The sequence below is a fragment of the Kryptolebias marmoratus genome, linkage group LG8 (assembly GCF_001649575.2).
Source record: "Kryptolebias marmoratus isolate JLee-2015 linkage group LG8, ASM164957v2, whole genome shotgun sequence".
NCBI lineage: Eukaryota > Metazoa > Chordata > Actinopteri > Cyprinodontiformes > Rivulidae > Kryptolebias > Kryptolebias marmoratus.
The window spans coordinates 15,902,545-15,919,306 of NC_051437.1; the positions used below are offsets into that span (position 1 = coordinate 15,902,545).

The 16,762-nt window shown below is 36.9% G+C and overlaps 1 protein-coding gene across 2 annotated transcripts in view; it reads right to left on the reverse strand.

Annotated features, from left to right (window-relative positions):
- Nucleotides 1-16,762, reverse strand: part of cacna2d3a (calcium channel, voltage-dependent, alpha 2/delta subunit 3a) — a 114,648-nt gene that overhangs the window by 78,206 nt on the left and 19,680 nt on the right. For both annotated transcript variants that reach the window (XM_017415113.3, XM_017415112.3), the window contains exons 3-4: nucleotides 16,638-16,754; nucleotides 2,208-2,267 (exon numbers count right to left, since the gene is read on the reverse strand). In XM_017415113.3, the coding sequence (XP_017270602.1) occupies nucleotides 2,208-2,267; nucleotides 16,638-16,754 (177 nt within the window). The remainder of the gene's footprint in view (nucleotides 1-2,207; nucleotides 2,268-16,637; nucleotides 16,755-16,762) is intronic.

Below are 16,762 nucleotides of genomic sequence, written 5' to 3' on the forward strand. Positions count from 1 at the left end.
AGAACCCTCATGGGTCAGGGATCCATGCCAAGTAGTTCAAGGTCACAAGGTCAAAGGTCAAGGTCACAACAGTCCGTGAGCTCCAACTCTCCAACCGTTTACAGTAGACAGATCAAACTTCAGAGGTGGACTCCTCACATCTTTAGGACGAGCCCTTTAAGATTCCTGTCTGCAACTGATCAGCTCTTGGAGCCATCTTGGTTCAGCACGGACGCACACCGTGGCAGGCCCCGTCAAAGTTTCTCCAGGAACTTTCTAGTTTAGTAACTGATCCTTCTTAATAAGGAGTGGCAGCTAAAAACCACACGATGCCACTGTACTACTTAGAAGAACTGACAGAGTAAACACGTGTGAGTGTGACACAAACACCGGCACACATGCCACAAACTGTCCAAGTGGTTTAGTAGCAAATACTTCCAAGCCGACTTAGCATCAACTTTGCTCTTGAGCTCAAGTTTCTGCTGCTGCTCCTCCTACTTTACTAACTCTGCTTGAAAATGTGCTCGAGTTTCAGCCGAGTCAGGCCAAAAGAAAAATATCAAGTGCAAACAATCATGCACACAAATTCTGCTATTTTGTCTCACACTCACACACACATCCGAAATGCAAAGCTGCACTCTCAAAAATTAAAGCTGTTAAAATGGATTTAAGGCAGAACCATGAAGGCAATAGCTTGGTTTGGGGGTGTGTATGCAGATGTGATTAGCAGAAGGCATTTGCCCAAATCTGCAGAACAGAGGCAGGAACTTCTTGTGAATATTTTAGAATGTGTATGAATAGGAATACGACAGTGAGACAATACCAGTACAAATTCATGATTTTTTTTTTTTTTCGGGCTAAAAATGTACTTATCACAAATTGCATTGCATTAAGGAACATATCAAACTGCTTCACTTTTAACTAATTAGATAAGAGCACCTAAACACATGCATTGTTTTTACAATGTATTAGGTGTGACTGATGATGTGCCTGAGCTTTGCTCTATAAAGAGAGAAAAGTTGGATTCAGTGTTGACTTAAAAAAATAATAATAATAACAACCTTACAGGAAAATTAAGTTTAGGAAAATCCAGTCAGGGAAATCGGAAATCATTTTCATCAACTGTATGCACAGATTTGTAACCGTATTTGTGCTTGAAAGCGACAGGTGTTGTGTTAAGCTGTGTTTTTGGTGTGGAGCTGAGGGAATTATGCAGAAACTAAAGTCGACACTGGCAAAAGAAAAAATGAGGTTTAGATATTGTTTACAACTTGCAACATTTATAGAAAGTATTGACTGTGGGAGTAGGACTCTGCCCACTTTTACTGAACCTGAAAGATGCTCAGTTGCTTGTTTCCAGACAGATTAAGGCTCATTAACAAATCTGTGCATATGATTTATAACCTACGAAAAACCATTTCCTCATTCTATGTTCCTTTAGCTCACGTGACTTCCTTTTATGTTGTATTGTTTACACCAGATTCATCCATTACTTTATAATGACTAAAGACAACTTATATCAGATGAAAAAAAAAAAACAGTGCAGAGAAAAAATACCCCAGAAGAACGAAAGGGATAAGTATATATGAGAGTGATCACGAGTTCGGAAAAAGTAGAGCTATACCCAAGTCCATCCAGTTTCCTGGAATAAAGCTAAGAAATAAAAAAGCACAAATGAGTTTTAGGAGATTAATAAAGTATATCTCTACAGCCAATCAGCATCACTTAAATGGCCACATCACAATTTACTAATATCTTATTACACACTATGAATTCATTGTTAACAGACTGCTCTCTTAGGACTTTGCACATTTTCCACTCATTGCTTAAGTAATTCCTGCCAATTATGGCATCAAACTATTGCTGATGGTTTTCTTATGAGATGGGACTATAAATAGCTGAGAGTAACAGACTGAGACTTATGTGTACAAATGATTAGAAAGAGTTGTGCACCAGTATACATTTTTAAAATGAAAAAAAAATAATAATAATTCTAAAGAGTCCTAATGCCTTTTCTTCTGTCTGACAGCTTCTGTGTTTACAGAAGCCCACCATCTGCTGGGTTTTTATCTTTTACAGAGAATTAATATTGGAAGCATTCTCTTGTGCGGAACAGATTACTCTTGAAACAAATTAATTAATACGCTTTTAAGAAGAACAAGGCACAAACATGCTTATTGAAATTACATTTGAGTGGGGGATTTTATTATGGAGAAACAGAGACTCACCTGCAGGTCTGGATCCTCGTCATGCTGAAGGTGGGCTTCTTCTGCTGCCTCTACCAGTCTCTGCAAAAAGACAGAGGGAAGATATGGCTTTTAATCCAAATGTGAATTGGCTTGCGTTGAAAAGAAAAATAGTTAAGAATACTTCTATAAGAGAAAGTAACTTTGGTGGTACTTTTTAGCGCCAAAGCAACATTAAAACCTTTCCGGACACACACACACATAGAGCACACACATAGAGCAGACAAACATTTGGCCATCTCATTTTAAAAAAGCTATTTTCCTAAATGTCTCAGAAGAAGTGGTAACGACTGCCTCAGATTCTTTGGACAGTGATGATAGAATCCTTCATCGGCCCATGCTGTTTAACATATATAGACACACACACACACACACACACACACACACATGAGCACTCATGAACTCATTTCATCATCATCATCCCCTTGCTGGTACCAGCTGCTGTGCTTGGCCAAAGGGTAGCGTTGGTCTCATGCTGCTGGTTAATCAGCAACATGAAGCCCCTTTTTGTCCACCACCTATTTCACCCCACCCTACTCTCTTTTAGCAACTCTAACTTCTTCTGAACATGTATATAAATTTTTCCAATATATACTAATTATTTTTCATCAAAGGTAGGCAACATGACATGGTTATTATGGAACAACCAACAATGACAGAAAATTGTAAACTGAGTCACAAACACAGTATTAATAAAAAGAAAAATAAACAGTTGAAAAGCTACATCAATTACAAATGCAGACCCGATGAATTTTAGGTATTTTTGTTGTTTAATTTATTCAGAATTTTCTGTAATAACACACAGTAACTTAAAAGAGCTTGGATTTATTTTAGATAAGTTAAAGTCTTGACCTTTAGTCTTCCCTCAACAACTTACAATAACAATGTCAAAACATCCATTATCTTTTACCTACTTTATGCTGTTGGGGATTAAGAGGTGTTGCAGCCCTTAAAGCTTTACATCTCTCTGCTTTTTGCATTACTGAATTTAACCCGCTTGGCCCATAAAACTTGAAAGGCGTTACTTCCACAGATGCTTTATTCTTGCCTTGACTAATTTTCTTTGTCCACAGTTGTGCTAAAGGATTTAAGATAAGCAGGCCCTCCAAGATTTTTTGTTAACCACCCAACAGTGTGACATCATCACCAACATGTTTCAGGTACAAGAAACAGACGGGGCAGTAGCTGCAGCTTTGAAGACCTATACTGCATGAGGCTCTTTTTTAAATGCTTGCATTGTTGTGTCATTGGATAGAAAAATATTTTCCTCATGCTTTCATAGTCTTGATCATGCTGTCTGACAAGCTATTAGCACTGCTCTTATATAGATGAAATGTTTTGCTTCAGGTCATTTTTTTTTACCAACATGGCTTGACCTAAAGTGGTTTTAGACAGTTGCCCTTTCTCTAAAGGACTTCGAAAGTTCTGCTATCATGGCTGTTGAATTACTTTTATTTTTTGCATTCCTATCCAAGAATATCCTTGCTTGGTTACACAGTTTAGTTGGACAGCCAATAATAATATAAAATAAAATAATTTGATATCTTTAAGAACATTTCTAAAGTAACAACATATTCTATTACTCAGAGCAGTTTTCTCAGAAGTCTGCAGAAAATTTCATTATGATTTTGTGTGATATGCACTGAGGGTGTTGTGAGCCAAACCTGGTGATGGTGTTCTGCCATCTTTACTGTGGTGTCAAGTCAAAGTCACTCAGTGTGACTACGACAGCACCGTAGGTAGTTAGAATAAAAATGCCCCAAAAAATGGTCAAGAAATTTCCATACACTTTTGCAAAGACTGTGTTTGGCCTGAAATGTTTGCCTTATAAACAATAAGTTTAGTTTGGGGTTGCCAGGTTCTGTTTTAGGTCCTTGCATTGCTCTAATGTTAGAAATTTATGTAAACTTTAACAAAGTACCTTTTTGTCACTGCCTAGGGCTCTATAGTTTTTTTTTAACTTATTAATTCTACATGATGGCCTGATAAGCTTGACAACATGTTGAAGAATGAGAACTGATTGACTGTTAATCAATACTTGATGCAGATAATAAGGAGAACAAAGTCCCATTTAATATATCTTTAAACAGCTTTTGCATGGCTCATCGTCTCTGCACTAAGTGGCCGCAAGGTTCCACATACACGGGAGACTTTGTGAAGAAGAGAAATGACCTCTCTTCCTGTGTTTTTAATGCCAGAGACGCTTCTTGTTTGCACTCATTACAACTGATGCAGATCAAAACTGAGTTTAGCATTTGTACAACATTTGTTCAACAGGCTTTTATACATTTCTATTTTTAAAAATTAAGTTTTGAATTGTAAAACATGTCTAAAATCTTTTTAGGCACAAACAGTAAGCTTGACTCTCCGGAATCTGTCAAACACACACACAAACACACCCTTGTGGCTTGTTGTCATTTCCTCTTCCACAGCTGGTCTTGGTGCCTAGGAGTTTTGGTAATGAACTTCCATTTCACATTTCCATTCAAATGGCTTTAACGGCTAAACTACTGCAATCAGCCATCCTATTTCAGCAGAGCCGTGTGTGAGTGTGTGTGTGTGTTGTGTTGCTGCTGCCATGAGTAGACAAGCTGTTTTGGGAAGCAAACACTGTAATCTAGGGTCTGGCCAATCATTTTCTTCACCATAGCAACACACCTGGTCATTGCATATTGTTGCATATCATTTTGTGATTGGTTCCATTCAGCTATTGATTCATGTATGCATTTGTTTTGCTCCTGTCTTAGTCTCTGAGAGGTTGAAAGAAACAAAGGAGAAGCAAAAAAGAACTTGGACTTCTCTCAGTCTTTCAGTTCAGAACAGAAGGAAACAGTTCAGGAGCAAACAAAGATAGGGAGAGCGGAAAATAGATGAAAAATGAGAGAAAAACATTCTGTGAAGGTCTGAATACTTAACCTTGCACTCCTAACTAAATGTCAGATGCTGCCTGTAAAGCCAGTGTTGAAAAATACACACTTTTGGGTAACAATGCTGTAGTGTGTGTATGTGAGGGTGATAATACTTCTGTGCTGACATGTTCAAATTAAAATAGGCTACTGCATGGACCTTTGAGCTTTTTTGCCCCTTTCACACTTCTTTCAGTGATTTTATGCAGTAAGTATGCAAGGTGACGTGTCAAATAAGTATGTGTCATAAATCCTCAGTTTCAGTCTGTGAAACAGTATGTGTGTTTATATCTACATGCAATTTTAAAAGCTTCTGTAAAGCTTTTGTTTGCTGTCCTTAAAATCAAATCTCTCTTTTCAGCTTATTTTATGGCAAAGGAACGGTCATTTCAAGGTAACAAATTAAAGTGAAATATTCCAGTTTTATTCTGTGCGAAAGTAGATTTTTGTTGTTGTTGTTGTTCCTAAAGCACAATAAATATTGTAAAGTGAAATGTAATTAATGGAAAAAAAGAGTGTCCACACTGCTCAAAATATTACAAAATAACTAAATAAATATTAAAAAATACATTTAAAAAATGAATCAAGATTTTATGCTGCATTTCGAACTTCTTATCCACACAAAAACAGCAATTTTGGTGAAAAAAATAATAATAAATGAAGGATATTAAAAAAAAAAAAAAAACAACACTGTCCAAAGTGAAGATTTTCAAAAAGTTATTTTACGGTGAATCTATCCAAACAGGAGATCCAGAAATTGATGCAGCAGCCTATTTCACGCATGCCCAATTACTTTTTGTACCTTAGAAACCAAAAGGCTCGAGTGGGTTTTACCATTTGTTCTGCATTGCTTCATTCTGATCCTGTCATAAATAGACACTGACCATGTGCTGAAATGGTTAATAACTGGAAGGAAATGGTAAATAATGGTTAAGAATGCTGTTGGAAATAGTTACTTATTCAGATTTGTAAAAAGAGTTACAATTGTATCTAATGTTCTTTTTCTATATTCTGTGTTGATAATGTGGATGTTCTTGCCACCACTTGGTGCAACATGGGTGTTCCATTGATTTTGTTTGTGTTGATAAAGAAATAATATCAGTTTAAAACCATAGCAAGAATAGAGTAGAATGGGTCATAGTGTCTGTTGCTACTAATATTTATCAACTGCAAAATATAGTGTGAACCTGCACTAAAATCATCCAAATGAAAAAACATCTAATGTTTGGATCCATATTTATGTTTTTTCCTGTTCAGTTATCTGTGCCATGATAATTGGATTAAAGAGAAGGAGGGGAAAAAAACATGAAATGAGCTCTAACTCTATAACATCACTTTACTTTTTTACCCTGTAATTAATTTGGTGAGCTTCCATTTTTGCACCACAGAAGGAATGCCAATTGAAATTGTTTATAAATTAAAAATCCACAAAATAGTCTGTTGCTTCTTTTTCTGGGATCAGGCTGGTCTGTGAAAAATGGAAATGAGTCTGTTTAGATCAATCTGACGGACTCGTTTTGTTTTCTGTTTACCAAACCAAGACTGTAAAAAATTACATCAAGCATATTCTTCACTGTAAGCACAAAAGAGGGACAATTAAAGGATATATCCTAGCTTATTTCACATGAATTGTACTACATTAGAATGACTTATCTGTTTTAATCTGACAAACACAAAAGCCACGGGTCTTTGGTTTAAAACACTACATACTTTTTAAATACAGTCCTGATAATTAGTTCTGCTGTATTTTGCCCAAAAAAATTAAAAGCTTTATTTAAATCATTGCCAGGATGAACACTCCAAGTGGTGTGTTTGTATTTGTGTTGCTGTGTTTGTTTGCTGTTTGATTTCACATGTTCAAATAATCCTGCCATGCCTCTTTTTTGTCAATAGGTAGTCCTGCCAAAGTGGATAATGCTGTTTAAAAAGGGAGGAAATTACTTTTCATTTCAAGTCATTCTGTTGAGGCCTCAAACCTATGAGATGACAACAGTAATTAAACTGATACAGTCAAAGAGGCAAACCCTGGCTGCTTGAAAACATGAACCCATTTGAATACAAATGGACACCTGGTTATGCATTCCTGGAGCAGACAGGGGAAAAGGTAAAGACACAAAGATGAATAGACTTCCTGTGATAACTGAATTAGATGTGTTAGCCATGAACGAGGAACGTAGCACTCCTAAGTGATTACAGATTCCTCATCATTCTACTTGACTCATTTGATTGACTGAAATATTTTATCTCTAAATAATTTTAGATCTTAAAGAAGTAAATGTTGAATAGATAACTTCATTTGCTTAAGCATCAACAAGCTTTGGATCACAAACTATTAACAGTTTCAACTTAGTTCAGACTTGTTAGTGTCAGGATTTGGGTTTTGTTTTAGTCATTCTTCAAGTTTCTTTTGTATTGGGTTTATTGTTTCCTTTTGTTTTTGGATTGTCTTCATGTTTAGTCTTGTCTTTGTTCTTGTATTTTTTTGTATTCCTGTCATCATTCACTTCTTCTCAGTTTACCACTTGTTTACCTGCCACGCCCATCTCCACCTGCTCCTCGTTAGTAATCACTCACCTGTGCCCACTTCCCCTAATTACCCTCTGCCTTTAAAACCCGGTCATTTCCTCCACTTACTGGCTGGATGTTGCTTCATGCGCTGTCTGGTAACTGTGAGAGGAAACTGAACTCAAAGCTCACACAGAAAGTGTGCACAACCAAGATTTAAATCAAAAAGCTTCTTGCTGAGAGGTATCAGAACTAACCACCACTCCAATGTGTCGATCACCCTACCTTGGTTCTTAAATGTAAATAAAAGCAAAGCTTTCCATCTCATTTCAGTTCTTTGTCCAGTATTATTATTCTGCCCACTTTCTCCGCCCATTTCAGTTTTCCAACAATTGCTCTCATTTACCCCCTTTCATTATCTGACTTCTAGTAATTATGTATATTTTACCTATACAATGACTCAGCTTGTTTACTTTCTCAAAAGTTCATAAATGATCCCCCTCATTAAACTGTCAGCTTGATTGGCTTATTGTTGTTTGTGCATCCCACTTACTGTGTGGTGGGTTTCCTGATGGCTGACCTTAGCAAATGCTTTTTATTACAGATGCAGCAATAAATCACTCACAGTTACCAAAGGCCGTCATATATAGCTGAGCTATGCTAACAACTGCTCTCAGAGAAGCAGAGGAAGGTGTCATGTACATTACTGACTGATAGCATCATCTCAGGCTTGTTCGAAAGTATATTAAGCAGAAACAGTATTTTAGGAGCCATAAAGTGGTACTTTTGTTCCAGAGTGAACCAAAACATACTGGAATGCCCACTCTTGGGTTTTTCATGTAGACAAAACACAACTTTTTGAAAACATTGAAGTCACAGCTCCACATCTAATCTAACCTACAATTTAAAGACATCCTGTTCTTGTTGTGTTTACATTTCACACCCACTGTGCAAGCTTTATGTGTATGCTCCTTGACTTATTTCATGTTTTTGGTGTATTTTTGTGGCAGCATGGCAGCATCACATACAGGCTTGCAATGGTTGCTACATCGTTTTGGGTCATTTTTAGTGTTTCTGTGTGGATGAAGACATTTTTAGAAACAGGAGTGTGTTTACAAGGATGTTTTTTAGAAATGACAAATAAGAAGATTGTTACACAAAAACTGTGTTTTCATGTTGAGGCTGAAGCCCTCTGTCCTGAGATTACCAGAGTAGCTCCTAAATAAACTAGTTGGAAAAAGCAACACATCATTGTGAAATAAAAGTCTCAAATTGAAGTCAGCTGTTTTTGGCAGAACTGTCAGTATTCTGGAGTTTTGTCTCTATAAAATTTTCCGAACAAATGCACTTGAAGAACTTGCTGATCTGTTCTTTGGTTCTAACAGGAAATGCTAACTAAGATTTGGCCTCCATACAAAAGCAGGGCAGGTCCTGTGGGTCCTGGTTCTGCCAGAGGTCTGAGAAGGGATGAGTCGCACCACTTTGGGTCAACCCATCAATGTTGCAAAGGGACAGCAATTAATATTCTCAAGCCAGCCACCAAAGAGTTGCAGCATCAACAAAACTGGATCATGATCTCTGACACTTTTCCTCCTCTGTTTAACAGGTTTAGACCAGGTTCAATCCATGTAAGCAGAGACCAAATGTTAGTATGCAAATGAAACAAGGTACAATGATATGGAGGAGGGAAATGTGCTTTGAAACATCCAGTGCCAATAATCAATAGCTGACTGTTCTCAGCAGTTTTGCTGACTGAAAGGGAAAAGTACCTAATCCGGCCCAAACCCCTCCTTTCGCCATCCTCCATTGTTTTTGTCACACATTTCCCATTTTTCATTTCATGCTTGAACTGAACATTTGGCTAAGCTTTTCTTCCCGACATTCACCTCTCCCACCTGCCTTGCCTTACAAGCCTTTTCATCATTCTAAAAGAACCATTTTATGTATTTTACTTTGATTTCTTTGTGACAGGAAAAACAACGTGAGTGAAACAGGAGGAAGGAGGAGGTGGCTGGCTGCTGCTCTGACATCAGCCAGCTCTGCCTTGTGGTCATCGCTCTGATCAGAAACAAACACAGATGGGACAGTGATCCGAGACAGAGGACAGCTGCAGAAATGAGAGGACTGATGCGAGGAGAGCAAAGAGTTCAGAGTGACCATTGATGTGCTAAAATAAATATATAAACTGTTTCAGCTCTACAAAGCTGATTTTAAATGATTCTTAACTGTAAATTGTTGAGGTTCTCTTCATTCATTTTCTGTACCCACTTAATTTATATTATCTTTATTGTTGTTATCTAGAAAAAAAAAACAGATTTTATATACATAAGATTCATGTTGAATATCACAAAATGGGTCTTCATCCATTTTTTATGAACATAAAAATATGTTTAAATCCTGTAAAACAGAAGATAAAATTAGGGCCAGATTAGTAAAAAAATAAGAATGAAGCATGTAATCAAAACACCCACCACAGCTTCTTCTGCAATACCAATAATAATTCTAATAAATATCTGTCAAGGAAAACTATGAGTCCGTCCAAGAGCAATGAGCGGTCCAAAACATTCTAGAAATTGAGTTTAACCATGTTTTGTTTTTTTTCATCATCTTGTTGCCATTTAATTTTTACTGCTGTCGAGTTCTGACAACTAATGAAACAGTGACACAAATCTTTTAAGTCTTTAGCCCCTAATATTTATACTTATAATATTTATATACTTCAGTCAAAGTATAATTCAGTGGAAATGATTGATTGGAATGATTTTTTTTTTTTTGATTGCACATGAAGTCAATTGAAAGTGAATAATAAAGTTATGATTGTTTTCTACTTTAAATTAGTTCTGGAAAAACTAGAATGATCGATTTCTGACACTTTCAGAACATAAAAAACATGAATAAGAAACACACATTGCTTGTATTTTGATATATTATAATCTATAATATTACAATATTATACAATATTAATGGACTTTCTATTTCAACAACAACAAACTGTAAAATAAAGAGATAAAAACTCTGCTAATAGGAGAACATGCATATTTTCCCAAATCCTCTTCTGGGGACAAGTTGCAGCAGAATGTTGAAATATTAAATTTGAATATGAAAATTACTGTTTGCATTTTATTAAATGAAAACTCTCTCTCCCGACTATACAATGAAAATCACGTTGATGACTGCAGAGGTGAAGCTGCCACAGGTAAATGATATCAGCAGGTAGAGAGAAAAAAACAAATGTCTTCACAGAAGAAAAAAAATAGCCAAACAGCAAGACATCCGCTATGCTTTGAAGAGTATTTGTCACATGAAATACAGTCGTGTGACTTCAAAGAGTGCATTACAATAGCTGCATGCCTTTTAACTTTGATAATGCTTTCACAGTTTCTTAACCGTTTGCTGTTGCCACCATTTTCACACAAACTTTGAGCAATGAAAGATGGAGAGGGAAGGAACTACTGAGCCAACTGAATCAGGAGGTGATAAAGGTTGTAGTAATTAAAAAGCACTTGAACTAAGATGCTTGTTCAGCCTAAGACAAAGACATTTATATTTGTATGCACACTGATTACCCACAACAATATGACCACTGATAGTTAACACTGAGTAAAACTGCTGATTCAACTACAACCTAATGGTTTGCTGGGAAAACCTGCATACTGGCTTCAAGAGGAAAGGCTCAAAGAACACGATGAAGTGTTCACTGTGTAACATTTGGTAGTTATAGTGGACCCAAAATTGCCGGCAGCATGCAGGTATACTCCATGAAGGTTTATTAGATAAAAACAAAAACCAAAGAAGCAGATATAACAAAAAATAAAATAAAATAAAATAAAAACCCTGAAGTGAAAAACAAACAAGAGTGAACATGAGGAACTAGGACTTGTGTACGAGGATCTAAGGGGTTTATACTGTATATGATGAGAGGGATGATCACCGAGGAGAAGAAGGCAGGTGAGCTGATTGCACATTGAATGCAGGTGTGTGGAACTGAACAACGAGAGCTGAGGGAAACATGGTAGAGATCATAAACACAGGTTGATAATGGACCACCAGTAGATGCAAACTGCTGTAAAACTTCAACAAAGTAGAATGAACACCAAAACATAATAAGCCACAAAAATACCAAACCCTTCGAACATTAAAATAATTATGTCTCATGGCATCTATGGAACATCTTGGTACCACTCAGTCACCCATATTTCTCCCCCTCCCCTCAAGACCAGGCTGGAGATGTTTTGGTGGCGACAGTCAGACAAACTCATCAATAGGCAGGTGGTCATAATGTTATGGCTGGCTGGGATAACAACATTAAAAGGATTTTCAGCGTATATGTTGCAAACACTCAAACCAGGGGCATTCAACAGGAAAAAAACAACTTTTAGATCAGTACTCATTGGTCGTGCTTATTATTCCATGTTTATTAGCTGAGTTATTCATTAACTCACTGAAGCAACTACATAAAAAGTTATTGTTGCTCAAAGTTTGTTTTTTTTCTTTTAGACAGACTGAAAGGTAGCTGCAATTATGGCGGTTAGTGACAAATAGCAACAGAAATAAAATAAATAAATAAACAAAAAACAATCCCAAACAGCAAACCTGCACGCACATAAAACTGTTAGCCTCCAGAACGCATTTGAAAAAGAAGAAAAGAAAAGAAAAACAGTGCCACATTCAAAATGTCACTGGGATGAGACAGATCCTAATACTGTTTTAGTTCCACATGGGCTTTTCCTGCTGAAGATAAAGATAAAAATCCAAACAAGTATAAAAATAAAAGAATTCCCTCTCCAAATTAAAATAATTATGTTAACACACAAAAGTCACAAATATTCTCTTGAGCTCACTCAAATACCAGCGAACGTGCACGCACATTTACAGGTGCTCTCTTTTCCAGCACCAGAGGCTGCCGTCTCGTAGCAGGTGGCAGTGAGCGATAAAGGGGGNGGGGGATCAGCGAGGAGATAAAAACCACAATGACAGGCAGGGGAGAGCGGCTGCACGGAAATTGAATCGCTGGAGCGTCACATATACTTTAGCAAAAAGCAGAGAGACGGGGAGGGAGAAGACAGACCAGAGAGGGGAAAGACAGACAAAAGAGAGAGGGATGCTCAAGGAAGGCTGAAGACGCGCACACAAGGCCAGACAGATGTGGGGTTTTGTAATAAAAGCCGGGCGAAATTGGAGCAAGATGGAGAAGTGGAGAGAAGGGCACTCGTGGGAGCATCCATTACATTTTGCGCAACTAACAAGTCATCACAAGGCCGACAGGCAGCGATGAAAATGAGAAAAGTGAAGGTGAAGTGTAATCCTGATAGCAGCGGACAGGGGTTAAAACTCCACTGTTGAGTGGGCAGGCACTCCACTCTTTGATACTCTTTACATTTCTTGCCTTTAACTTGCACTCTTGATTTCCTCGCTCATCTTTTATCTGCCTTTGTGACGGCAAAACGTGCATCGGATTATCTCATCTCCTCCTCACGTTTGCATGCAAGGGTTTTTGTCTGTGTGTGTACCCTGACAGACAATACAAGAGTTTGGTGTGTATGATGTGCTGTGCTTAAATGCGCTGACTCAGGAATAATTAATAATTACAGTAATTAATATTTAGAGTAATAATTATCTGGCTTCTAGTAACAGCCAATAACTCTCTGTGTGTGCTTGTGTGCTGTTTTGTAACATCACCAAACTATCCAATGAGTCAATAGACATATTTTAATAAAACACTCAAAAAGTATTTATTGGTTCAACGTGTACAACTTTAGGAGTCAGTACAATTCAAAATGGCTGCTACAGCTAGTCAACCTTAGCAAACACAAAAATAGCTATAACTTAGTCAATATTAGATAAGAAAATCAGATAAAAGTTAATGTGGTAGTACTTATCCCCAAGACATATATTTTTTGTTGAAAACTTTGGCATTAACTATTTGAGTCAAGCATATCTGTCAGTTAGCAAAACATCCAATGAACCACTGAACAGATTTTAGTTAAACTCATAAAGTAATCATCTGACATACAACCACAACAGATTAACTTTTGAGTCAACCCAATTCAAGATGGCCACTATAGCTAAACAACCTTAGAAAATCCTAGAAAAGCAACATAAAATGGCTACAAAGCATTCAACTCATCGTGAGTTAAAATTTGTTCACTCGTGCGTGGTGTTATTTTCATGATTTAACCAAAGAGTAGAAAACGTCATCATTTTTCACGATAAGATTATATTTGTTTCACTGCACTTCCAATTAGATGGCAGACAGTATTGAGTATCTCTAAACTTTATTCATCTGATCACATTTTGGTCATGAAGCAGGTTTATCGCAGAGTTGCAGAAGGCTGACTAGACAGTTTCATCCAAAAATAAAAAGAGGAGAATAATCTCGTTTTGGAAAGCGCATGACACTGGTTTAATTACAGAAACAATGTTCATTAATATTATCAGAAAACTAATCAGCACAGAGCAGCCACAGCATTATTAAAACATTACTTTCATGCCAACAACCACTTTATAGGAGTAGGTGTAATGTTCTTAAATGTCAGCTGCGTCATATGGGCTTGAAATTTTTCCTGTGAGTTCAGGGGTGCACATGTGGCAGAAATGTGAACCTATTAATAGAAAAGGCAATTCAAACCAATGAAAAGGTAACATACATGTAAAAGAGAAAAAGGTAAAGCAAAGTGAGCTGAAGTGCAGAAATGGCTGTCAGTTGCTGTGCCCCTTTGCCTCCTCAATTTTCTGCCTTTTTGTATCCTTGGATCCGACTCTCAGAGAAATCCAATTTCTGTTAACAGAACCGTGTTGTTCTGATAGGATCTATCACCTGAAGGTAAGGCTGCTGCCAGAAAGGCAGAACTGTGGACACCTGTTACAACTCTGACAAACACAAACACATGCATTTACCCTCAGGGGATGCTGCCATGCCAAAGGACACTAGATGAATGGATGAATTTCCAAGGCCTTTTTGTTCATGTGACGTTACAAACAGATACTAGAAAAGGTGAAAGAAAGACTAGGATCTTCTGAAAAATGTAGATATTGCTGAATGGCCACAATATGTCAATTTGTTCTGAGAATCCCTGACAATTTCAGTTAAAAAAAAGTAGTTAATACCAAAAAAAACTCAAAACGTTTAAACTAAATTAAATGCAATAATATAGACTGATTACAAACTATCATTCACTGAGAAGGCAACGAATAATAAACAAGCTTGTACAAAGTGCACTTCCTTTTTAAACACTAAAAATAATAGAAAAACATGCTTTTAAAATGTAAATTTAGATGTCTACATCTTGATTTTTTTTTTCAATATTTTAGAAAAGACAAGTGAAACCATTTATTTTTACAGGTTGTCAGAATATGACATTGTGTTTTTTTTCTTTTTATATTATTTTCTGAAAATTGCAAACCCAACTCTTTATATGTAAATGAAACAGTATCATAGTAATTATACCCTGAATTGTGTTGTCTAATAAGACCTTAATGTGTGTTTTCTGAATCTAGTTTCAACAAGTTTTTAAAAAGTGGGAAAAAAGAATGAATATGTCTGAATCACTTTTTATGTAAAACATTGTTAGTCTTACCTTATTTTCTGCTTGTTTATTTGGAGAGAATCACGTGGCTACATCTGTACAGGAAACTTAATAACTATTATATCTGCAAATATTTTGCATTTTCAATCATTTGAACTACAGGAAAAAAAATGTGCTCATGTATGATACTTTGAATTTGTTTTCTAGCTCTTCTGCCTGCTTTTTGTTGTTGTGAAATCAATTTAAAGTCTTGGTACCAGCAGTGTGCAGTTCAGTGGTTGAGATTACAAAACTGAGCTGATCTACAAACACAGGCAAAATCAGCTAATTAAAAAAAGACTAAAGCAGTGTACCAGGAACAGCACAGACAGGTGGAGAGTCCCAAAAAAACCTGTTCAAACCTGTGTTTTTGGACATAAAACTCAAACCATAAGCAGGAATCTGATCACCTGTATCAAAAGTACTTTTTAGCTAAGATCCTCAGACTGTGCTCTTCTGGACAGAGATCTCTGAGGTTGTTCCTGGGATTTGTTGGAGCCACTCTTCCAGTTTGGGGATCACAGCACCAAGTGCTCCAATGACCACTGACACCGCCGAGGCCTTGACTTTCCACAACTTCTCTATTTCCTCTTTCAGCCCTTGGTATTTCTCAAGTTTGACAGCTTGGGATTGCCACATCTATCACCACTGCTTTCTTCTGTATCTGGTCAACCACCACAAAGTCCAGTTGGTTGTGTGTGTGAGTGTGTGTGTGTTGGTAAATGTTGCAACTGAATGAAATCCATCAACACGATAAGTAGTTGAAATCCAACTACTTAGTAATGTTAATGTAATACTATAGCTCATTGCTGGGACAATAACTTCCCAACAATCATTTATTAATTTTATCACAGACAAACATAAAAAAAACATTAAAGAACAAAAGCACAAAAACCTGCAAAACATTTTAGAGTTGTAGGTATTGACTCTTTTGGGTTAAAAACTCCTCATTGTTTGTTTTTGTCTCCAGTCAACTGAGAACATGACATTCTGATCATACCTTCTTTCTTCATTCCAAACACATTTGTACAAATGGAAAATCTTTAAATTTACACACTTACTCCACCTGTTATGATGCAACACCTGTGCTACATCCTCCAGACAACTCAGCCACACTAGGCTAAAAAATTAAGCCGCATTGTTTTAGCAATATAAAATGGCACTATTGGCAATAAATCATATAATGCAAAGCTTAAAACAATGCGTGAATTGATTTAATAACTCTTCTCCCAAAGTTTCACTATGCACAAAGTGGCCATAAATATAAACGAAACATGGCCAGATGTACAGATTTCTGTGCTCTTGCAGACATGAAATTAGCTCTGCAGCTGGAAAATAGACACCGACAGTCACAGATCTGTAGCAAATCTGGCTTTGTGACAGGAGAAAAACTGCAGTAATTTTGCTCTTAAGTATAATGGAGGAAGACTCAGTACCTTCATAGCCTGGGCTTTCTTGTGAAACATCTCCTCCATGTTCTTTGCCAACCTCTTTACCAGCCGCAGCCCGTCAATCTCCTCCACCCGCACGGCGTGCTCGAACTCTTTGTATTTCTGAAAGA